Genomic DNA, 21,473 nt, shown 5'->3' with positions numbered 1-21,473 from the left:
TTTTGAAGCTAAAAAAATCGTTGTACTTCTGACTGCCTCGTCAGTTGTCTACGAATGGTGAGATCTATGATCACTCTTGTAATGTCCGTAATCTCATACATCATCAGGAGCTGGAATCAATTTCCTAGCAAACAATTCTTGCCTTTTTATCTGTAGCCACAATCCTACTTAAGTCTGAATGTTCATTTGTAGCTGCCTTTTTTTTTACTTTTGTATTATATTGAAGTATGTTCAAGATGATTTACCTTCGTGAATTTACCGTGTTTCTTTATCGGATCATTTTATCATATATATATTATATTTGTCACTGTTTAATCATCATTATTGCATGTAAGTGTCGTATGATCTGCAAAAAGTTTTTTAATTGAAATTAAATATATTCTATTATATTCTATATTGATATACTGCGGGTATGATACCACAAATAATTATCCTTGGTTTTTCGTTGTATGTATTCCAACTTTAATAGTAGGTACCTTCCTCTAAATTTAGGACTTTTACTCAATTCATTTGCCATGTAACCCCATCTACGAGTCATTTGTATTGACTTCATGGTAATGATGGTAATTTTTTTTCTCTGAGTTTTATATACACATCTAGGCTTGTACTTATACTTATTCCAAAGAAGTTTTATTTCAGTTTGCGTCAGTGGAATATATATAATGTGCTCAAATGTGTATATAGAAATGCACTTAAAAACTAGTTGTGGTCTTGTACCTTAGTCGGTTCAATATCCGCTAAAAACAATAGTGGATTTTTTTCAGGGTGTCTTTTTAACGACACTTTGCTTTCACTGAAGTTAAGCTGACCCGGATTCAACATAAACCAGATTATGACACGAGAAGAAAAAAGTCACACTGAAGACAGCCTCATTATTTCTACATAGCGTGAAATATATAGAATAACACGTAATCGCTGAGGCAAATGCAATGCACTTATCCCCGAGGTAGGATTGTCTATAGACATATTTTAAGCTGTGCTCTACAGGCACTAACGGGCACGGATTGTTCCGACTACTCCATTTTTCCTGGAGAACCATTAATTCTGTCTAATTCGTTAATCTGATTAAAGAATTTTACCATTTGCTAGAGCTAATCATTGAAAACATCTCCAAGGAAATGCGTTTATCGGTAATTTGCACAAAATTCCTTTGATGTATCTGACTTGATATAGGAAATTATTGGGTCAGTTTGCAATAGGCATGTGCCAATTACCCGCGTATGGGTCATCTTTTCTCATGAGACGAATGAAATTACAATGAACTTACGTTTTACTATGACATGACGACGACCGGCAAACGTTTCAGTAAACAATCAAATGAAATGAGGTACATATACAGCGTTATCAAAATCTCTTAAACATTTGTCCTGAAATTATATAAATAAATCAATACTGTACTTTGCTTTGATTTGCTGCATTTTTATAGAGTTTATAGGCGTGCTGAAGACAAAAATATTGGAAAGTCATGATGCTCTTACGAATTTGCAACTAATGGTATATTGTCTTGAATACTGGCTATGCGTATAAAGTACTATCATAACTTAAAAAAAAATAAATCACGGAAACTCCATTTTACCATGGCTTTACCGCGGGATGGTGATTTATGTTTATTTTCTAATTGTTGCACGAAATTTTGGTTATGTGTTTATTACTTTTTTTACCATGGCTGTGGCCAAAAGAGTTTTGAAACACGTCATATTAAAATAAAGCATGGATATAAACCAGATAACTGACAATGTTTATCAGTTTCGGAATTTCGTACATGTGTACACTACACAAAAATGACTGCATATTGAAGAGAATTAACAAAATTACAAATAAATCATAACTCACTATTAAAAGATGTCAACAAATTAATATTGTGATATGCCAACCTCCCCCTGTAATATCGCTTTATCAACTGACGCACGTGTTAAAATTTGATTGGACCGTATCGCAAATCATGATGAGCAGTGAAAATAATCCCCCTTTGTTTAATATTTTTGAAGAATATTTTTAACATATATATAATATCGCATAACAAGCTTTTTTTCTCGTATAAATCGAAAATAACCGGCTAGGGGAATATATTGCATTCTGTTATAGACAGTGACTACATCATGGCTAATATTAGGACTCGCCAATGCCGGCTCACCTTATATGAACCGTCAAAAACAAAATGCAATTTATAGTCATTCTAGTCCAAAAAGGACGGAATATTGTCAGAGCAATCAAGAGAATCAAGGTTGTAGCGGTAATCAAAAGAATGCAATACATGGACAAACACTAGACATGCAAAACAGACACACACAACAAAGAACACAAAGTAACTGAAATCATACATACAAAGTAACAAAAGCAAATGAGCAACTCGGACTCCACTAAATTTCGGAGCATGGACCAAGTATACCGGTAGGGTAAGCGTCCTCTACTTTTCTAGAAACACCCGCCGAGTTGCTCATAAAAAGTCAAGTCCAGGGTAGACAAAAAAGTGAAGGCATACTATGACACGTTGAACAAATCCGTTTTCATGGCGCAGATGGATACACTGTAACGATCCACGAGTTCATGATGACGACCATAAAATTTCTGCAGTGATGACTTCAATCTATTAGCAACATAATCCTGTGTTAGAAGCCTATTTGTTAGAATTCTAGCGCGATACAAAAAGTCTGCGTAGTTTCGGCAAGCTCTGGTATAACGTATGAGTTGTGTTATGAACACTCCATGCGCAGGTGCTGAAGGGTTTTTGCCACAGATGAAAGGATAGTTTTGATTATTCTGAATGAAAAGTAACACCTTTGTCGTAAAGGTTGGTCAATAGTTTTCCTCTACCATCGATTTCTAAGTGCAGGTCAAGATATGAGGCTGACTTTGTAGTATCTGTAGTATCCTTTATCTCAAGTTCTTCGGGGTAGGTGCGATGTATCAAATCACCGAAATTAGGATTGGTTAAAAATAATACGTCTTCTATATAGCGGTAACTGAGATTAAAGGATCTAGCTAAATAATATTCTTTCATCGGATCAAATCACCTATAAAGTCAGCCTCATAATAGTGAAGGAGTAAATCAACAAGTAGAGGAGCACAATTTGTTCTCATTGGAACGTTTAATCTGTGACCGTTTTCCATCATTTAATGAAAACGGGAAAATGCCTTTTTTTTAGGGGGGGTAAAAATTGCTTTCTTAATATATAGATATGAGCTGAAAGATTTGTTTAATTTTATTACATAGCGGATACAGAGTGAAATTTTCGTATGTAAGCTAAAAATGCATTAACGGCAAATACATAAAGTGATCTGGGCACCCCAAAAAAACTTCTAAATGCAAAAAATTTGTGACAATATCATTTTTTTTAACTTAAAAGAAAATTTGATTTTCCTTAAGATGTCAATTATTTAACAAATAAAAGCATACAGTTGGTACATGAAGATACCGTTCTGAATAAATATTTCATGACATCGGTTGTCAATATATAAGAGTATCATTTATCAAAAACAATGTTGGAGTTTAGAGCAATTGTTTTCCTTACATTTCCCATAAGCAGACGAACAACCCAGTCCACTTTTTCCAGTCTTCTACACCTTTTCGTTACACACTTTGTTTTGCAGTTACATCTTATGATGTTCCGCAGATCTGATGAGGCAGCACCTTTACAACACTTCATTAAAACAAGCCTTTCATTATTCAGTTTCCATCTCCATTCAGATGGATTTAATTCATCCTTTTCTCCAAGTTTGCATTTATAAGTATGTCCTTATGCTATGAAATTCAGCAACGTTGGAGTAAGTGGGCAATTGGACGCATGTCTTGTTTGTTAACATGAATAACAAATTTTCTGTACATTTCTGTACCTAAGAACGTCCAAATTTTCATAATAGTGCGCCACGAGATTGTGTGCTCGCCTGCATTTACAACTTTCTCTTTTGTTTTTGTATTGCAAAATGCATGCGCCTGTGAGCTAACAGAGTCACTTTCTTCGAGTTTTTTTTTTTTTTAATATGAATCCTTTACAGACACGAAACATGCGAGATGTTGTTTTGCAACCACTTATTGCATGAGCCAATGGCATTAGGGCATACATTTCAGGGCCAAGCATGGTTTGGTTTTTAAAATATCCCATAACTTCGTGTATAGTTTTGATGCCAGTAAACATTGGGCGACGCATCCGCATGATATAACAATATAATAAAGATATATGTATCTTCTCCCAACAAAATTGTCAGTTTTGGGGAGACTGAACTGCTGTAAACATCTGTATCAGCTTCGCTTTCACTGTTTTATTTTCTGTCAGCCTGTCCCCTAAAAGGTTTATTAATGCTTGTTTGTTCTTTCTGTTAGCCTAAATATCTACTTTTTAGATTTAAACGGTGTAAGCTCTAAAATGTCAGCTCTGTACCAACAATTCCTTTCGTACGTCCCTGATGTATAGCATCTTTTGCTTCAGGACCAGTGCAATACCAAATGACAAAACAACAATGACATCAGTACCGTGGTTTCGTAATGAAGTCGATATATCTCTGACAAAATTTATGTCTGCAAAAGACTGACCTTTAGTCCAGTTTATCCGCTGGAAAATAGATCCACTACTAATTACAAAGGATAAGTCTTTATCAAGATTCTCATCTGCAACATAATTGCCTTTTGTCAAAATTGCGTCTCCTAGTGACAACTTCTGAGGCATTCTCATGAGACCGTTGGAGTCAAAAATTGAACTGGGACGGCTACAAAGTTTATATGTGAATATCTCAGCTTTGTTATGGTACATTCCATTCTCTCTAGCTAGGAAACGTTGAAATACAAGTTGAAAATCAACAGCGATGATATCATCATCAACTTTGATCGCTGACTTGGCGCTGAGAACGATAGCTTGGTCTTTCGTTTAGAAAGACATTTTGTCAACTTTCTTGTCATCCATTGAGAAAATAGTTTTAACACCTAACTCTCTAGAAATATCAACATCGACACTTGAGTCATCACTTAACTTACGCCTGTTTTTTTTTTTTCGTAAAATGGTTTTCTCAATAAAGAGATTTGTTTCAGCAAGAAATTCTGTCAGCGTTTTTTTTTTTTTTTTTTTTTTTTTTTTTTTTTTTTTTTTTTTTTTTTTTTTTTTTTTTTTGTGTCTTTACAGACCTGAATTCGTCTTGATCCGCCCTCTTTCTTGTGTCGGTTTCTAGAATTAGCTGAGTCTAATAAACTCTTGCATGGTATGGCTAATTTCGGCACAATATGGCATGGCCAACACTCACTGAACTCGCTGACCTTCTTACGTATCTCCACCTCTTGTCATTCCACCAGTAGTTATTCAAGCTTCTCATTAAAACCTTGAACCAAAGAAAATATGAATTAAAAATCACAATCTGATTTGTATAGAATATAACCATAATGACATAACGAATTCTTCCTGCTATGTAATAGATATCTGTTTAAATTTTAAGCGATTTAATTGCGAAACAGTTATTATATTTTCATAACGTCTTAAATTCACTGTTAATGTGTATCTATCGAATAGGAATGGTATTGCTGTAACACTGTAATATTTTTTTCTTCATTTTCTCAAGGATATTTTTATAAATAACATTAGTCATATTAGTGCCTTATTCTATATTATGACAATTTTTTCAGATGCGTTTACTTATTTCGAAGCAATCAAGCATTTATTTGTTCAAAGCTTACTTAATTAAAGAACTAGTTTAATTAATTTCTTGCTCATAAGAAAGCAATGTCTATTTCCTAAAATTTTGGACTTTTAAACAAACATAGGTTCTCAGCTTCCTACATTGGAAACATCCGCAACTTGATAATAAATGTTTTTTGTCAACGGTATGATATAACATACATGTATTTTTCAAAAATACCTGTTCTATAACAAATTCTCAGGAAGACCCAGCCTAAAACATGTCACTGCATCTGATCACATGATAGCTTGAGTGGAACAAACTGAGACCTCTGGATGATTAACTTCAATGTCACACTACAGACTTCACATAGCTGTTGTGTCCGGCCGCCGCAGGGTATGGTAGCATTTTGTTTTTGTTTAATTCAGATGAAGTTTCCGCATACACGGTCTCAAGTAATTCAGACAGTCCGATTACATCCTTCCCGTGCAGGTCCGGGTGTCAATAGAATAGGCCTGCAGCAGCGCTAAGCTTGTCGTAAAAGGCGACTAAATAGTGCTCAGAACCCTAGCCGGGGGCTAGGGCGCTCTGTCCACAGCAGCTGGGATGTGTGCCCCAGGTGGTGGAATGGGGTACCCCTGGCGTGTTACATGCTGGGGTTGTCAGGCTATAATACGGAAAACCTGACCGCAAACCATAGTAGTGCACCGTGTTGGGAAAGATGCCATGTTCCTCATACGTTAAAGAACCCTGCTGTGGTATTCGATAGGAGTAGGAACCTTTGCGCTCCGCCACAAGAGGCTAAATTGCCCGACCTTACCCATCCCCCTTTTTTCAGTGGCAATCAAAATTTGTCGACCCTATTATCCTTGTGACCCATCCTTTTTTCTCCATTTCATGTTCATTTTTTCATCCGTTTCATGTTCATCGTCTGAATATAGCTGAAATATTGCTGCTCGGACGTTAAACCCCAACAATCAATCAATCAACCGATTACATCCATCCATGCAACCTGCAAAGGTCATTGCTAAATAATTCCTATAATACCACTTCAAATCGATTTTTATTAGGAAGTGGTATTGTGCATTTCGTTTGTGATATTTTAAATCAGGTTAACGAAGTAGACAAAAAATATAGTTCCCAATAAACAATAGTGTGGTCCGAACTATTCCATGCTGCAAATGCCTGTCGAACAAAGTCTGCGTAGTTTCGGCAAGCTCTGGCATAGCGTATGAGTTGTGATATGAACATTCCATACGCAAGAGCCGAAGGGATGTTGCCACAGATGAAAGGAAGGTTGACAATTCTGAATGAAAAGTCATCACGTTTGTCGTAAAGTTTGGTCAATAGTTTTCCTTTACCATTGATTTCTAAGTGTAGGTCAAGATATGAGGCTGACTTCACAGTATCTGTAGTATCCTTTATCTCAAGTTCTTTAGGGTAGATGCGATGTATCAAATCCCCGAAATATTAAATTCCACGCTTAAAGCTATCAAATAAGGTATCGGTTGTTACTCCCGTAGTGGTATCATTTTCAATGTGGATCCTAAAAATCATAACATCATTGGGGCCCCTTGTAGAAATAAAACTTCAATCTTAAAACGAGTTGTCACAAGTATAATATAGACATATTTCAATCAATCCTCCACTTATATGTGTATATAAACTCAAATAAACATCGGGTAAAAATAGCAAAGCGTCAATAATAGGATAATTAAGCGACACCAAATCCAAATGCATGGCCTAAAGGTAAAGGCAAGAACGAGAAACAATCTACAATAAACAAAGTATTGAACAGGGTAAATAGAATGGCATACAAAACCTGAGGAACTGAGGATAAAGGAAACAAGACATCACAAAAAAAAAGAACTTTCAACATGAACTCCCATACAATTGAGCATTCTCTGTTCCGTTAGATTCATCCGTAACATTACAATAGTGTAAAATCCTGTTAGAGTCTAGCTACAATAATGTAGCTCTTTGACACGCACTTTCAAAGTGGAGTCAGAAGAAAATATCCTATTATAAACCAACGGTGATATCATTTAATTTTACAATGTTCCATGGTGTATAATTATTTAAAAAAAAATTGACGAATGAATTTCGAAGGTCAAGAATCACTGTATTACATAGGACAATTCAAATTTTAAACGCTGAACTTTTTTTATAATGATGAACAAATTTACTGATTAAATGTGAAGAACATATTTTCAAAATTAAAAAAAAACAAATATGTTATATATTTCCCTCTGATTTCAACGCCATAACGTGATGGTAGTGTGACTAAAAATTTGCAAATTAGGATAGAAAATCAAGAGAACCAGAAATGGCAATCGATAAGAACATCATCATTTGATAGTGACTAAACAGGGGTAATACACACATAAGCACAAAAAGAATATCAAATAACCAAAATAACGCGCACATTGAAACAAAAGTAAATGAGTAAAACGAATTCACTACAAACTGGAAGCAAGGGCCAGTTAAGTAAGGGTCTTTTGCTATTTTAGAAAAAAACCGCCGCGTTGCTCATAGAATGCCGTGTCCTGGATGGGAAAAAATGAGAAGAAATAAGAATGTGTTTACACCACTTTGTCATATAATCTAGCTCTGTAGATCCTCTGAAACCGTTTATCAAAAAAGAGCTACACCAATGTAGCAAGCAAGTGTCGGGTTCGGTTGGTTATCAAGGCATAAACAAATATCTTTTCTCATTTGTGAAACATAAACTTTATATCGATTAATCAGCTTTCGATAAATGCCACAAAATGTCTGTAGTGATATGTCAACAAAGGCTTTGGCCACTGGAGAAAAAATCACCAACAAATTAGTTTGTTTGCTTTTTTTCAAACAGGTCATTAATGTAAAGAAATCTCCATGCTAAACATGATTAAGAACTGTAATAAATTTCCATGCTTAGAAAAATAATACCAATGTTACTTCTTATCCCCACTACTTCGTTTCACAATATAAAATCATTAAGTTTTATTTGACAATGAAACTATGCGTAAGTTTAAGATACGAAGGTGCCTTAAAATCATCTTCATTTTTTTCAAGACGAGTTGGCCCCGGTGAACTGTCTGAAATATTGGACTACTTAGAACAATCGAAGCATAAGCTAGCCATCCAAATTCGACCAGAATTGCAAATTAGTATAAGTTTGCCAATGAAAAAAATAAACTATATTTTGACATAATAAAACATATTAAATGCTTGTTAAAAAATACAATTGATCATTGTAGTGGTCTCATACTTAATTATAATGTCAAACGTTTTGATCTGTTACTGATTGATTATTGATTGAAATCTGCGATTCAAAGTGAAACAACTGGTAAAAAAAATAAAATATTCAAATTCAAGCATTTGACCCTATTTTTGCAGCGAATTTGATTCTCTGTGATAATTTTCAAACTGTAAACAGCTAAATTGTGAATGTAGACATGTTTTTGCAGCTAGAATCATATTCCCATAAATTCCGCATAAGGGGTTGGGTTAGTGTTTCCATATATGGCCTATTGACTATAAATAAATGAGGCTGTGTACTTAAGCAAAATGCTCATTATTCTTGTATGTGAGAAACCGAGAATCAAACATCTTTACAATTAAATAAATATAGGAAATTACACTACCAAAATTAATGTATCAACCACAAGAATACCAAACGAAATGTTATTTTATCAAAACATGGAACTCATGTAGTTGATATCCACCTTATGATTACTCTGGAAAATGTTTGTTTCTTATTCCTTTTTACCTGAACCTTTCGCATCTAAACGCACAAAGTTATTTTGGATTTTAAAATGTTCAATTAAGGGGCTAAATTCATATAAATATGGGACAATTTCCCATCTTTAGACTTTAAATCTAAAAACGTTTCCACCAAATGTCATGACATTCTGAAATGTTTATTTCTTTTGATCTAGATTTTTTATTTTTTGTCATACCCCACAGAAACAAAAAAAAATCTTGTATCTAAAGGAAGCACTTTGTTCATCCGTCTGATTGTCTTCTTATCTTTTCTTTTTATTTTAAGTCATATTGTAAGTAATTTAGCTATTTGACTGTCTCCATTCTGATTACAATATTATCCTGTTTCAAACATTTAATCACAATCAAAATTCAAGACAAGACTATGGCAAGCAAAAAAATCTTTTTAACATTAAAGAAATGATTTTGTAATATTAAAAATTCATTTTCTAATATTACAAAATCTTGATATTTATCCACTTTGACATGCCATACAAGACTGTATCAAGCTTTAACTTTGTTGCCATATTTGTCCAATCTGTTCAGGTGAAGACCTCTGACGGGGTGTCTAATTGTACTCCCGTAAAGCATTTTATATACTACTGAAGTTCAAAGTCATGTGTCCTATGTGTAAAGAAGCAATGTCAATGGAGTTAATTTAAAAACTTCCCATTTGGTAACAATAACCGTACAAGTTTGTCCTCACGCTAAAAATGTGTCCTTGTCATTGTTCTATTCTGGTTACATTACAATGCATTTTCTTTGTTGGGGCCGGGTAATAAATACCACATTTCAAACGAACTGAGATCTATGGAATTCCGGAAATGTTTTAAATTGCATTAATCTATTTATATACGGCAACAGGTAAATATGTAATAGCACAGAAGTAACAGCGTACCCAAATATAGAGACGGTTAATTTAATGATTTATTGAAAAAAGCACGTTATAGGTCAGGTTATTTCTTTTTAGCTAAATGCAAAACTCCCACTCTGTTATTAAGTGGTGTTTCATTTCAACCGACGCATTGACGGTTTCTGTTTTAGGTGCCGGTGCACCCAAAATGTTGCTTATATCATTTAGAATCTTGAATTGTTCACTTTGGTGTGAATGCACGGTATTAATACGGTGATTACTCCTACTAATAACAGCTTTATCAGAAAACCCCTCGTTGTAAAAGTGTAAGCAGCTGCCATGGCAGCCGAGTATATGCAAAGTTCTTGGCTGGTATGTTTTAACCACAGAAGCCAAGCTGCTCACAATTCCAGGCGGGTTCAAAATAAAGAGAATTGTCACTAATCTATAATTTATTACCATTATACAGAAAATACATGTTACAGGATGAAAAGTTATTTTGACATCAGGAAATTACGAAAAGTCACACATACGGTGTGCTCAATCAAGTTATTAAATTCCTTAATACGGATTGGATTCACATGGCACAGGGGAACAACACAACAGACACCAACAAGCGAGGAATTCTCCATATAGCAATAACTTCCTGTTAAGGCAAGTTATACTATCGTCAACAAGATACAATCTATAACCTCGGACCACTCTCCGGAACCTCGGACCTATGTCCGGAACACGATAACTTCCTGTTAAGGGTGCACTATACAGTTACATTAAGGCGCACTGTTTCGCACACTAAGTTACCCCGGTCAAATTTTGTAAAACTTAAAATTAAAAGTTGAAATTTGGTGGATATATTGTTTAAATGTAGTTAAGCATTTATACATAGACAGATGTAATATATGTTATGGTAAACAGGTGTAATTTAAATGAAGAATTGTATCCGGAACGTTTCAGTCTCCTACCGTATTAGCTTCTCTCCTCAGCATCAGATGGCTGATTTTCAAAATATCTTATTTCGCACTAACTTTTGGAACTAAAATTGTGAATCGAAAAGGGTCTTATTTATTTTTACCCTTTTTCCACCTACTCCATGCACGCTTTCATCCTGTGGTAGTGTCTAAGTGCCTGATATTTTATAAAACATAGTAATTGACTGTAAGTTATGGAAAGGCACCCCTGAGTTGTACTAAAACTCAGTAATATTTTATTTCAGTATATTACCATGGCTATGGATTTCATAACAATAATCACTGAGTTGAACCTCCACACACCAAGGATTTCAAAAATATGCACTTTTTCATGACAAAACACAAGAAATTTCTGTGCGGACTGCCACTGCCTCAAAACAGTTTTTTTTTAACGAAATAAAAAACCAAATTTTCAGAAATGACCTAACTGTATTGTACTACCTTATGACGTGTTTTTGGGAACCCTACATCTGAAAAAATAGGATTTTCACCATAGAAACCACAATTTCCTATGTAGGTTAAGGTGCACTGAGTAAGAAAATGTAGTTTGTGTCAAGAAATTTAATTGTTTAGTGCAAATAAGTCCTTAGCAACCAAATTTTCTGAAGTTTCATCATTTTGAATGCGACGTCATAGAAGATATTCTTGAATCTTCTTGCGATATGTGCTATTCTAACCACTTTTAAGTAAAAAATGTTATTTCTTTAGCTTATAGTAATAAAATGGATAACCGAACAAACTTTTTCTGTGCAAATAAGTTTTGCAATGCAGAAAAGAAAGTCAAAACAAGCCTTTTAGTACCCAGTCTTAAGTTTTGGGAAAACTCCATGATTTTTTATACTTTCATCCTCATATGCTATTTTTGAGGTATGAAAACCAATGATGAGATAAAAAAAAAAAACATCAAATAAATATCAAAATTTGACCGAGAAACTTGGTGTGCGAAACAGTGCGCCTTAATGTAACTGTAAGTGCATCCGAAGGCAAGTTTTACTAACGTCAATCATTCACAATAACCTCGGAACGTCGGAACATATTGTCCGGAATACAAATACTTCCTGTTAAGGCAAGTATACATCAAAACGTCAAAGAAACATCATCAACAATAACGAGTTAACTTCCAGTTACGGCAAGTTGCAATTCTCAAAAACAATATTCCTCTTGCATCACTTGTCTCCAGAAACACATCCCTTAACCACATAAAATAGATCGAATTTTACATTCAGTCTGCCACCGTATATCCCTGAATATCAAGTTTGATCGGCCAAATATGTAAAGTCTCAATCCCTTTTTTGACTAGCTATCCCATTCTATTCCTCTACTTAATATCAATCTTCAATTTCCCCCCAAAAAATCTGAAAATTAAAGCCCTTATATACTGTTCAACACCAATTTAACACCAACTATGTGTAATGTCGTAAAATGTGCGGTCGGAGCGAAGAGGTCGAGGGCATGGCATGGCTCCTCGAGATGTCGACTGCCTCCCCGTCTGACGCGTAATTATGGACTATAGTTTTCGAGTGGAGTGACATTTACTAGTTCATGGTAGAGTCTTAGTGGAGTGTTGGTGTTTTCTTGCTATCTTTGGCATGCGTGTAGTTTGGTTTTGTGTCCGTGGCCCATCGAACACTGTGTGCTTTCGAGGCTGACCTGGTAAATAAAGATATCAATTTTTTACTCTTTGTTGTCCTAAACGTACACAGTGATACCAGGGCTGGGTTGAGCTCCCTTAAAAACCCAGTATCACGTGCTGTCGGACCTGTCTTTATTTACCAATGAAATCTCTTAATTTCATTTGATTACCAAAGATGAATATTCATAACACCTGAGTATATGAGACGTTTGGTTATATAAGATTACGTTTACTCAAACTTACTTTATCTATTATGTCTAATACTTTTTAATTTATTTATCCTTAAAAAATGGAAACTATTACCTAAAGCAATTAAATACATTTTACCAATCTCTATAAAGAGTCAGTTGTTTACGTAAATCATTTGCAAGGCAATTAAGCAAGTACAATGCACCAACAATTCAAACCTATTTAGTCTCTTGTCACATATTATGTATTATTCAATATTACAAATATTTCTTTCTTTTGGCTAAATTTACAAATATGTTAAGACATTATCAATTTACCTAGGCTAAAATCCAATTTTATTTATTTTTAATTTTTGCTGAATCATATAGAATTTTACTGCATCACATATATGCACCAACTATTTTAATTATCATACCTTACATAACTAACCTAAATTAAGCACCAAATCAACACCAACTGTACTTCATCACCTTTCCTATAGCGAATCACTTAAAATCATAATAGAGATAAACTTCTGGATATAAGACTAACGGTACAATGACTAAATCAAAATATGCTTATCAAGACATGCAACTATAGTATAATTATCATGAAAATATACAACTCTACATAGCAAATAACGCGTTCAGAATGGTCATGAAGTCGTGACATCACAATTGGCCCTCCAAATGCCGGCCAATTAAAAATAACATTACGTTCTAAGCTAGTTAGAATATATTAAGTGAAATTTTACTCTAACTGACTATTACTTAGTCGACTACTGTTTTACCCATTTTGTGTTTTGTGTGCACACCATTTTTATACCGGAACTCTTTTGGCCACTATGGCCACTTTTTTGCTGGCTATAAAAAACTGATAAACATTTTAAAATATTTCAATAAGTCCAACGCTCTAGACCACTCGGCCTACTAGGCTATATAAAAAGATAGCTTTCGTTAACCTATTGATCATTCCTCGTAAGTAAATCTAGAGCGCGAACATTAGCACATGATGAAAATGAATGGACAACCTCTTGTTGCAGTCCTAGATTAATCCTACGAGGAGGAGTGACCCGGCCAGCGAAAGTTATATTTTATGTAGCCTAGCTGGCCGAGCGGTCTAGGGCGTTGGGAATTTTTCAGACCTTCTATGTATATTTGGAGCATTTTACAATTGCAGTAACCTTTTCCGGGTCAAATGGCCACCCCCTATGTAGTACCAAAAACACACTGAACCTAGACATACGCATTGTAAGTGCATTATTTGTGTGTATTATGATTAAAAGTAGTCAAAATAAAGCTGAGAATGTGTACTTTCAAATCATATATGTAATTACCTACAAAAGTGTATGAATATTGTTTACATATGTGAGTAATTTGCCTCCATACTGTCAGTTAGCAGAACAGGTAAAAATGTGGATTTTCAGTATTATTCATTCAAGTAAATTTTGTGAAGAATTTCTACAATCATCGTCCCATTAGCCTAATGATTTTGGAAGCCTTATTTTCCAAGCTTTGCAACGGTATGCAACTTTAAGATGTCATTTGTCCTGGGAATTCAGTGAGACTTTCAAAATGACTTTTTTAACATGTAAAGTAATGGAAACGTTAGAAGTGGTTAGTGAGACCTTTGTCAAATGGTCTAAAACGAAGAACCGTCCTCGGAACGGAAAGCAAAACGGAAAACGAATAGAAAGCAAAATGAATGGTTATGGTTATAGTGTCAAATTTCTTACCTTAAAAAAGTCGTTTAATCTGTGTACCTAATATCATATTTAAAGAACATTTAATGAATATTCGAATATCCATGTCCGGTGAAAAATTACTCTTGGTGTGCAGAATTGTTGAAAATTTTCCACTTTTCCTTATTAAGCCGCTAATATTGTTAGAGCCTTCTTGTTCTTGAAATTCCAGTCCTCTACAGTCGTATATAATATGCATAATGATATATTACTACTCAACCTAATGTTGCAGAAAGGTGCAATTGAACCGTCATTTCTAGCTTCATAAGAAATCAAAATGTACCTCTTAAAGGCTAAAAACCACTAATTCCACTTTCCATAGGCTTCTATGCTAATTTCACAATATTCAATGGCTTCTCTGGACTTTACCTTAACTTTAACCTGCAGAGGACTATATATCAGCATGATTCTACATATGTCAGCTCACAATCCTCAGAATGGCATGTGGGGTTAGCAGACTTGCAGTGCAGTACTGGTCATCGGAAGTGAAGGGTCTATAAATAGCATGGGAAATCCCAGTGTTTTCACAAGATAGGGGTATATTTAAAAATCATTATGGAGATTAGGCTTCACATCACAAGAAGCAAAATGCACCTATAAAATGTACAGAAATGTTTTTCCTTTCAGAAACTGTTTAAATTTTTTAAATAAGATGAGAACTTTTTTCACAGCACTATGAGGAACAGGGGTAATTTCTGCGTAGGACTATTTTTGCGTACGTTCCAAATGCTCATTGGTTGAATTGGTGGTCTGTAACCTAAACAGTCACTTTTTGTCTTACAAAAAATAAATAACTATACAGGTATCTTCCTACACACATACTGAATGCATTTGCAAAGTTTCAGTGAAATGTGACAAGCACTTTTTTAAATATTTGATTTTTAAATATAGGGTAACCAAGTTGTGCGAGCAAAAAAGTGACAATATTCTACCATACTTAAATGCATTAAATATTTGCAAAGAACTTTTTCTGACTTTTCAAATAAAAAATATCAATCACAACTTGTTTTTTAACAATATTAATGAAGAAATAGTTTTAAAAGTAATCATTTTCTGAGAAATTGGTCTATTTTTAAAAATTTATTTCTGACATGCCTCCCCCTTTTTCTTGATCACATGTCAAAAATCCTAAATCTTTAAATTTTCACAAAAGGTGATATATTTGGCTTTAAATTTGTAAATACAGTGTTTTCACATTAAAACATGACCAGTAAAGGGCACCTAAAGCAAAAAAAGTACTCAATAATGGATTTTCCATGTTGCCATAGGGGAATGCTTATATGGCCTTAACCGCAGTAATGAAAGTGAGTTTTTCCTCATTTCTAACCTAATTTTTGCTCAAATCTACACAAAACTTGATTTCAAGTGCTTATTACCACCATATTTAGGTAAATATAGCCCTCAAAGTTTAATATTTGATATTTATAGTAAATTTTCTACACTTTTTACAAGATAGGACATAAAAATCAGCCAAAAAGACCAATTTTCCATAATTTGGACCTATAACTTAAAAAAATGCACATTTTGAAGGATTTTTGTAGTGTATTCCTCTCATGGCAAAGTTAACAAGATCTTCAAGTAGTTTAAAGCTATTTCAAGAAACTTTTCATTTTGCCATGGCTTCAGCTTAAGGCTAAAAACCACTAATTCCACTTTCCATAGGCTTCTATGCTAATTTCACAATATTCAATGGCTTCTCTGGACTTTACCTTAACTTTAACCTGCAGAGGACTATATATCAGCATGATTCTACATATGTCAGCTCACAATCCTCAGAATGGCATGTGGGGTTAGCAGACTTGCAGTGCAGTACTGGTCATCGGAAGTGAAGGGTCTATAAATAGCATGGGAAATCCCAGTGTTTTCACAAGATAGGGGTATATTTAAAAATCATTATGGAGATTAGGCTTCACATCACAAGAAGCAAAATGCACCTATAAAATGTACAGAAATGTTTTTCCTTTCAGAAACTGTTTAAATTTTTTAAATAAGATGAGAACTTTTTTCACAGCACTATGAGGAACAGGGGTAATTTCTGCGTAGGACTATTTTTGCGTACGTTCCAAATGCTCATTGGTTGAATTGGTGGTCTGTAACCTAAATACCATACATGTGTTCTACGTGTTTTTTTTTTTTTTGTTTTTTTTTTTTTGTTTTTTTTTTTTTACTATAGCTGAGAAACTCCTAAACTCCGAGTTTTTGATTGAGAAACACAAAATTGTATCAAGGTTACGAAGTCACCTGATCTAAGAGAATAGCACAACTTCGCTTGAGTTCGTACCATTTCGGACTCACTTGAAGTTTGCTGTTTGACGAACTGTTGCGTTACACAACAAAGTTCAAACTTCAAAAGTTTTATTTCAAGTCCGTACATATAAAACATTACAACACAAGTTCTTATGAGCTTTTAAAATCAACGCAATATAGTTTTAAAATGTCAAGTATATTTTCGAAAAAGGAATACACTTATTTTGCGAATAATGTACACATATAGATGTACTATGTCAAAAGATGTGAAAAACATCATCCTTGCATAGTCCCCCTGAATCGACCTAAATTCTTCCAAGTTTTTGTGATTTTTTTTTATATTTTTGAACCAAGTCCATACATATATTTACGCAAAGGTTTTATGGGGAGAAATTACAAAATCACTGATTGATTGTGAGTTAAGTTTAGTAGCAAGCCAAAATCGGTGTCATTGAATATTGGACTACAAGTTCACTTTTTGATATTTAATAGGAGGCACGTGTAACATATAAGAGTATCACAAACTGGAAGCTTTCATTTATATAAACAAACACATCAGCAAAGTTACAGTGAAACTAATGAATGTTTTTTTAAGTTATGGCCTAGTGAAGTGCTGCATGATACAACCACAGAGTGGCGTGGCCCAATTTCATACCACTTTAACTCCAAAACAGTTGAAGATAAGCCTACCCTGTAAAAAAATCAAATTAGAATTTCAAGAGGAAGATTGACATCTAAATCATAAATATCTGATCAGCAATAAAGTGTTTCTATCAATTCTAATGATACCACCTATTTTTCTGCTTTTAGTGCCTTATTTCCTAAAGGGGAAGGGTAGGGCAAAAACCTCCAAAAACTATAGGACCCTCCGCCATGTTCCTAGGCACTATATGCACAAAAAGGTTGGATAAGTTTTAATCAAGTTTTCTTAAATAAACTTAAATTAACAAATGCCAAGATCCTGACCATGACCTTGACAGGTTGACACAATTAATAAACATAAAAAAATTTGTGGCCATATAAAAACATAAAATCACCCCATATTTGTACAAATGAAGTCCCATTGCTCAGAAAAGTAAAATTGGAAACTGATAAAAAAATCACATCAATCAAATGAAACAAATTCACCAAAGTTTCACAAAAATTGGTGGCAGTATTTGTGAGTTAGTGTGTGAAGTGTGAAAGAAAAGTAGGCTCCAATATACTATATTGTCCCCTATTTAAGGACCGGCTTACAAAAAAGCATGTGGAAAATTATTTTTAAGATTTATTTTTCTCAACTATTTGTAATAATAAAACAGACTGTATTAAAATACTTTTAATTTTAAAGTAATCAAAGTTGACTTTCAAAGAAACACAAAGACAGCCTGTCAGTAGCAACTTAACCATAACAAGTTTTAATAGAAAGGAACAAATAGTTGAACCATTAACAGGATATGTCATTCTTTTAACTTTATTTCCGTTTTTAGTTTCTTTCTCTATTAAGACAGAACTTGGGAATTAGGTCATAGGCGTGAGAAAAATAAATAAGTTATGCTATGTAAATTTTCTTTAATAAGTCATCATAAGGACCCATGATAAGTGTGAAGTTGTATGTATCATTTACTTAATGTACAATTCTGCATATTTATACTGGTCACATTTCATTGATAAAACATGATTATATATAAACACTATATTGCTTAATATCAGTTTACAGAATTGAAACCATCATTCAACAAAAAAAAAAAATATCAATTCAACATAGTCCATTGGCAAGATTTAATGTATTAGTTGCAAACAAAAAACACATAACAGACTGAAATAAAATCAAAACTCTTTTGCAAGTGTCCAATCTTGATAAGATAGAAAAAAATAACATCATTAGACATTCAATGACAAAGAAATATATAATACTTCTTCAATGCATCCCTGAAGTTTTCTTTCCTAGACAAACAATGAAAATTTCTACATAAAGATTATACTATTAAACATGTGGATTTTATTTCAATAAATGAGTTTACATTTAAAAACAAGTACTTCAAAGATTGTTATTCAAACCACTAAGATAAGAATGACATTATGGAAATATTAAACTTCATCACTCAATTAGCAAGGCTTGTGACCAAAACTGACACAAATGGAATGATTGCAATAAAACAATAACAAGTAACAAATAACACAGTGGAGTCCTCTTGTATACATTTTGTTTTTGTCAACAAAACATACATCTGCCCTTGTTAAAAAGGTCAAAGGGGAATAACTCAAACAAATTTTAGTGGATCATAAATTCCTGGTAAATGCACATTTGCATATCATATCCTAACTAACTACAAAATTTCATGAAAAGGGTATATTCAGTTAATATCAAATGAGGTCCAGAAAATAAAATTGGCTTAATATGCATATTACATGAATTTCAGTAAAATTGCCCACAATGACTTTTTTAGCAGGTCATCCACATGACACAGTAACCTAGTGATAAATTGACCCAATATGTGTAAATTCTGCCACATAAGGGAAAAAATGCTTATTCCATAAATTTATGCCTTGCAGGAGAAATTTGCCACATGCTTCTACAGTTTAAATATCCTATAATATAACTATGAAGGCCTATTGTGTCAAAACAATTTTTGACTGTATATTCTGTCTGCTGAAGCATGTTGTCAATATGTTTGGATTGAAAAACCACCTGGAAACCTCAAAATTTTGTGAGAAATTAATAAAAGTTGTGTACAAACAATATACTTCAACACTATTTTTACAAGCCATTGTGGTAAGAGCTCACAAATCTCATTTGTCTTGGCTTTAACAGGACCAGAACAGGTATAAACGAATAAACCCTTTTGGTGCAGTAGTTTCTGAGGAGTTGTCTTTACAAAACTGTGACAGACAGACAGGGCCAAAATTATAGTATTCCCCACTAAAATGGGAGAAGACATAAGGGAGACATAATGAAGCCAAATTCCTTGTGCAAATAAAGCATCTGTTGGAATGTTTACCAGAAAAGCACTTTCAGACTTATAAGAGTAAATATCTCGTTTCCTGTGACCTACTTAAAACAAAGTTATTTTTTTCATGAAAAAATATTTTACACAACCTTACAGTGAATGTAGACTTAAAAAACCTGTCTTCACTAGAAATACCAATACATGTATAAAGTGCAACAGTGGACACAAAAAAGAATAATAAAAAAACAACATAAGATTGCATGAAACATCTTGGTTTTGTCTTGTGATTGTTGGAACTGATTAACTTAACATGTTAATGATTCTCACTAAAAAACAAAAGTGCATAAATTTATTTCTAATTGAATAAAAAATTCTTCTCACTAAAAACACTCCTAAAGGACAAAATAAATCCTACATGTGTAATGACATACATGTACATCTTAAAATGTCATAACTGTCAGAGTTCTCTTTCTTATACTGATGTCTGGAGGCCAGAAAGTTTTCTTTTTAATTTCATCCCAAGTGGTCTACAATTTTTAACCTTGGATATCAACTGAAAATTTTAATAAAAGGGCAGTCCAAAAAAAAATGTGCCAAACAATAGATTTTTCAATCATTTAGGACCTATGTTTTGCTTTATTGATTTAACTTTTAAAAAATCTTTTTTTGTTGACATATTGTCAACTTCAATAAGTTGTTTAAAATATTATAAAAGTGTAATAATATAAAACCTGTAGCAAAGTACTTATATCATTCATTATATTTGACCTCTGATCAGTCTTTCTTTAATGCATACAAAACTAATCAATAAAACATTATTCATTTTGCATAGTATTTAAGAGCACCTCTCTTACAGCCAAAATTAAACCATACAATTCCATTTACAACATAACAAATTATAGAACAATTTCTAAAAGAGAAAAAAGAAGAACAATTTTTAGAATGAATAAGGCAGAATGGATTCAAATTATACAGGAGATTTAAGATTGCTGAAAATTAAACAAAAATACATCAATTTCTACATTATCGTTAAAGATAATAAAGAATATTACGAATTATAAAGTACATGCATCTACTGAATACTAAAAAAAACTAATTAATTAAAAGTACAGACGAATACAAAAAAATATATATACCTTCAAAGCTGACATAACCAGAAACAGCTCAATACCAGGATAAACCATATTTTTAGACTTGAAATGTACAAAATAAAAGTAATTTTAATTAATATAACTTTCGTCATTTCTCCTCAAGCTTCCATCTTTTCCTCAACATTTTTTAGCTGAACACCATTTTCTTGTGAGGTGAATTCATTCTCACCACTAAGCTGTGCTGCCTCAGTCACATCCTGAACATTGTCTTCGCTCGAGTCTGTTGTTTTATTTTCCACATCAACCATTCCATTTTCTGAGATGGCAGTGGACAATTTTGCTTCTTCTTTTCCCGATTCTGTTTGATTTTGTTCATCTACGTCTTGTTCTGTTACTTCTCCATCAGTAGATGAAAACTGAAAAATATGATGTTTTATTTCAAGTATACCTTCATTATACAAGTACCTCTTAAATTATGCACAGCATTATAATAA

At 33.5% G+C, this 21,473-nt stretch overlaps 1 protein-coding gene across 2 annotated transcripts in view; it reads right to left on the bottom strand.

Moving 5' to 3' along the window:
• Positions 1–17,052: 17,052 nt before the first annotated feature.
• LOC148616086 (uncharacterized) overlaps positions 17,053–21,473 on the bottom strand; it is a 28,019-nt gene continuing 23,598 nt past the window's right edge. For both annotated transcript variants that reach the window (XM_088582784.1, XM_088582785.1), the window contains exon 9: positions 17,053–21,395. In XM_088582784.1, coding sequence (XP_088438910.1) covers positions 21,138–21,395 — 258 coding nt within the window. In that variant the 3' untranslated portion in view covers positions 17,053–21,137. The remainder of the gene's footprint in view (positions 21,396–21,473) is intronic.

Source organism: Perna viridis, chromosome 5, assembly GCF_037379345.1.
Source record: "Perna viridis isolate PV_CMFRI_1.1 ecotype Kerala chromosome 5, ASM3737934v1, whole genome shotgun sequence".
NCBI lineage: Eukaryota > Metazoa > Mollusca > Bivalvia > Mytilida > Mytilidae > Perna > Perna viridis.
The sequence above is the reverse complement of the archived record's forward strand: the minus strand, read 5'-3'. Positions and strand labels throughout refer to the sequence as shown.